The sequence below is a fragment of the Corapipo altera genome, unplaced genomic scaffold (assembly GCF_003945725.1).
Source record: "Corapipo altera isolate COAL_440 unplaced genomic scaffold, ASM394572v1 112, whole genome shotgun sequence".
Taxonomy (NCBI): Eukaryota; Metazoa; Chordata; class Aves; order Passeriformes; family Pipridae; genus Corapipo; species Corapipo altera.
In genome coordinates, this window is record NW_020884899.1 from 7,849,176 (window position 1) to 7,853,595 (window position 4,420).

At 59.4% G+C, this 4,420-nt stretch overlaps 1 protein-coding gene across 2 annotated transcripts; it reads right to left on the reverse strand.

Moving 5' to 3' along the window:
- Positions 1–699: 699 nt before the first annotated feature.
- On the reverse strand, positions 700–3,038 carry DMRTA2 (DMRT like family A2). 2 transcript variants are annotated; one of them, XM_027649122.1, is made up of 2 exons: positions 2,535–3,038; positions 700–2,349 (listed from the first exon to the last, which is right to left on the reverse strand). In XM_027649122.1, exons 1-2 carry the CDS (start codon positions 3,025–3,027, stop codon positions 1,478–1,480), a joined length of 1,365 nt encoding a protein of 454 aa, XP_027504923.1. In that variant the 5' UTR covers positions 3,028–3,038; the 3' UTR covers positions 700–1,477. The 2 variants fall into 2 exon arrangements, with proteins under 2 accessions (XP_027504923.1, XP_027504922.1); XM_027649121.1 differs by having other exon boundaries at positions 2,478–3,038.
- Positions 3,039–4,420: the final 1,382 nt, after the last annotated feature.

Consider the following 4,420-nt stretch of genomic DNA (forward strand, 5'->3'; position numbering starts at 1 on the left):
GCCCTCAGTAGGACCCAGGGATGCACGAGGGCACACCCGCTGTCCCCCACTCATGGCAATACAGACATAAACAGCGTGAGGAACGCCCTTCTTACTTTTTGATCTTGAAGAACAATTGGACTCAGTTGCCAAAAAAAAAAACCCAAAAAACAAAAAAGCCACTGCTGCAGCGTTTACTCGGAATGAGGGGGAAGGACAGATCCGAAAACAGAGAAACCTTTCCTTACTCCCCACACTGATCTTAACTCGTCCATGCCTCTCACAAATCCATCCTTACATTCTGAGAAAAAGTCATTATTATATATCACTTTGCTTATTTTGATACATAAAGAGCTTTAACACATCACCAGATTTCAGATATGAAGGGGAAGTACCTCTCTGTTACTACACAGCCTGTGGTCGGCAAGACGGGAGTTTGCTTTAACCCGGCTTCTCTTTGCAACAATGCCAAATTTCCTAAATATGACAAAAACCAGCGAGATATCAAGGAGAAAAATCCTGCTTAAATTTAAACCTCTGGTGTTTTTTCCCCCCTGGTGTAAATAAGAAAAAGACCAGAACCAGAAATAAACATATTTGACAATTTCAGTTGATAAGGAAATTGCTCGTTTGTATGCTTCGTTTTTATTTATAAATTTATCTGAAGAATATCTGGTTTGACCATGATAAAAATGTAGTAAACATGTTTATAGTATTTGCATAAACTCCTTTAAATATTGACTGTACTTGTCAAATGAATTTCCCAAAACACATTTCCATCATCTGATAAAATACCACTTGCCATTCATAAGACTGATTTTTTTTAATAGAAAATAACATTTATTTCTATGAAATGGAAACACAGAATTACCTGTTAGAAACAGCAAGAAGTTGCTACATTGGAACAAGAAAGCAATTTTCTTGCAGAGCACAAATGAAGGAGGCTTATTAAACCATCATACACCATTGGCGCCAGGGTCCTACGGACAGTAACAAATATATCTACTTTCCAATGTTATATACAGATCGTAAGGTTTCTGGGGGCAGGAAGGAAAAGGTTTTCAATTTGACAATGTTTCATCTATATGCCTGGTAAGTATTACAATGCGCTGTCTAACCTTTAGCTTAACGTTAATACCAAGTTCACCTACGAGTTACATTAATAACTTAGATTTCCATTTTATAACATTATACACTTGCTAGTATACATATATATATGTATGTGTGTGGGAAAGAGCATGTGTGTGTGCGTGTGTGTGTGTGTGTGTGTGCACCCAACGACGCACCGAGGATATCCATGCTTATGGCCATAAGCAACAAAGAGTGACTCATGTCTGGACAATGAAAGTGCACCTTTATCACCTTAAAACACCTACGTCTGTCCGCGCCGGGCTCTGCACGCAACCACCGCCTGCACGGGGGAGAGGGGAGAGAAACCACCCGTGTCCATCCACCCATGCCTACCTAGCTACTTCTACAGACGAGCTTTTGGAAACCGCTATTGCTTCTCAGGGGTGTTGTTGACCATGGGCCCGTAGAGCCCTCCGGAGTACACCTGCTCCTTGTGCACGGCCGAGCGGTCCCGCATCAGGTCGCTGAAGGCGTAGTCCACGGGCGGCCGGAACCCCAGCGTGGGCATCAGCCCGGCCGTGGAGTAGGGGGTCATGAAGGCCAGTCCCCGGCTGTGCGCCGAGTAGGCGAGGCGCAGGGGGTTCAGTCCCAGGTGGGTGCCCAGCGGGTAGGCGCCGGCCTCGGCCCCGAAGTGCGTGGCGTTGGGCTGCAGCGGGGAGAAGGCGGAGCGGCTGCCCAGCGTGCCGATGGCCGGGGCCATAGCGCCCGCGATCAAGGGCCGGTGGTGGGCGGCGGCGGGGCTGGGCGGCAGGCCCTGCAAGGCGCCGTCCCGGGCCCAGCCCTCCTCGGGGCCCTTCTCCGGGCCGCGGTTGTTGAGGATCTGCTCGATGGCCTGTACCACGTCCCCGCCGCAGCCCTGCAGCACCAGCTCCAGCACGCTGCGCTTGTGCGCCGGGAAGACGCGCGTCAGGATGTCGATGGGAGTCCGCTGCCGGCCGCCGGCCGAGGGCGATGGGTCCTGCTCGTCCTTGTCCGCCTCCGAGCCCGAGTCCGAGCCCAGCGGGCTGATGGAGCCCGGGCTCTCCTCCCCCTCCTTCGGGCCCTTGGAGACGGGTGAGCTCAGGAAGGACTCGCCGTCCCCGTTCTCCGAGCCCGAGCCGTGGCGAGCGTCTGGGGAGGAGGTGCCGGGCACGGACTCGCCGTCCGGGGAGAGGGGCTTCCCGCCCGCCTGCTGCGGGGTGACGGCACGGCTCGGCAGCAGCGTCTTAGGGAACAGCTCGAACTTCTGCATCTTTGACTCTGCGGGTCGAGGGGGTGCAGAAGGAGAGAGACGGTCAGTGCGGCTGCCCCGGGAGTACCCCGCGGAGCGCCCCGGCCGTCGGCGGGGCCAAACCCCCCCGCAAAGTCCGCGACCCCTCATCTCCCGCCGCCTCTCCCGGCCCCTTCTCCCACTCCCCCTCGGAGGGCGCGCAGCGCGGCCTTACCTGAGGCGCCGGCGCCTCCCTCGCCGCCACCGCCGGCGCAGACGGAGCCGAAGACCTCGTACGCGGGCCGGGGCGGGATGATGCCGTTGGCGGCCGCCAGCGCCAGTCCCTCTGCGGTGCCGTACAGCAGCTGCAGCTCGCGGGCCTCGTTCTCCTCCTGCGCCTGCTGCCGGCGCAGCGCCACCTGCGCGGCCATGACGCGCTGGCGCTCGGCGATGAGGGTGCACTTGGCGCACATGCAGTCCTTCCAGCGGCAGTACCGCTTGTGGCCCTTCAGCGCCGACACCACACCGTGGTTGCGGCACCGGGCGCACTTGGGCGTCCGCGGGTACTTCTCGGCCGCCCGCAGTAGCAGCGGCGGCGCCCGCAATAGGCTCCCGGCCACGCTCACGGGCAGCGTGGCCGCCGCCGCCGCCGCCGCTGCCGCCACCGAGCTGGGGGGCACCGGGGGGGGCGCGGCGGGCACGCTGGGCAGCTCAGACCGCAGCTCCATCCCGCCCTGAGAGAGCGGCCCCCCCTCCCCGGGCTCCCCCAAAGCGACGCGGGGCGGGGGAGCCCCCGCGGAGAAGCTCCCGGCGCCCTCAAGCGCGATCACGAGTGGGGGTCACACGGAGCCCCGGGTGCCGGCATGCAAACCCCAGCGCCTGTCCCCTCGCCCCGCTCGCCGCCCCCTTCCCCCCGCACTGGCACAGGGCCCCGGAGGGGGGTTCAAGTGAGGAGGGGCCCGTCGGAAGCCGATCCACGCCCTCCTCCCCTCCGCGCCCGCAAAGCGAATCTAAGACACAAAAATCCAAGAAAACTTAGATCACTCTCGCTTCCTTGCTCTCCGTGCGCATCTGACGGGGCAGCACCAAGTCCATCGCGCCAGGCTCAAAGCCGAGCTCTCCCGTCCGCGTTCGCGGGGTCGCCGCTCCCCACGGCGCCCTGGTGCAACCCGAGCTGCTCCCTAAGCTCCGCTCCCCCGTCCCCCTGCCCCTGCAGCCACAGACTAGCAGCGTCCCTTCAAAGAACAATCCGGCACCTTCAACGACGGGATCCCTCGCCACGAGCCGCGGAGGCTAAAATCCAGCAGCGAATAGTTTAAAAAACAATAATAAAATAATAAAATAAATAAAATCGCCCCGTCTCCCGAGCAGCAGCCAGGCGGAGGGGCCAGGCGCTAGCCCGCCGCGGCGAGCCCCGAGCAGGCGGCTGGCGTCGGGGCAGGCGGAGCGGCGGTCGAGGCCGGGCCGGGGCGGTCGGGCCGGAGCCCCCCGGGACTGTGGCGGCCGGGTGGGTGCGGAGCGGAGCTGGACGCGCTGCCCGCCCGCCGCCACTCGCGCCGCCACTCGCGCTATTGTCGCGGCCCGCGTTGCCATTAGGCAACGCTGCACAACAATGTGGCGCCTGCCATTGGCCAGGGCCGGCGGCGCCCGCGCTGATTGGCCGCCCCAAGATCCGCCGCGGCCGCCCGAGCGCCGCGCCCGCGGAACGTCCCGGGGGCGCCGCGGGGGCGAGGGGGTGCTGCGGGAGGGACACTGACCGCCGTCCCGCTGCCCCGGAGCCTGGATCGCCTTGCCTTTTAGTTCTGTTTCTTTTTTTTTTTTTTAATTCGTTGGAAAAAAAAAAGAACTTTGTGTTTTTTGGCGTTTGGGTTGTTTTTTTTTTTTTTTCCCCTAGGTGTCACTTGTCAAAAGGGGAGGGGGGAATATGCCGTGGACGGTGACAATTCAATTTATAGTCTCTCCCCTCCCCTTGGAGATTTTGTTTTATAATAGTACGTTATGGTGCCTCCCTCTCCTTTCCTTTTCCTTCCTTCCTTCCTCCCCTTTTCCTTCCTTCCTCCCCTTTTCCTTCCTTCCTCCCCTTTTCCTTCCTTCCTTCCTTCCTTCCTTCCTTCCTTCTCC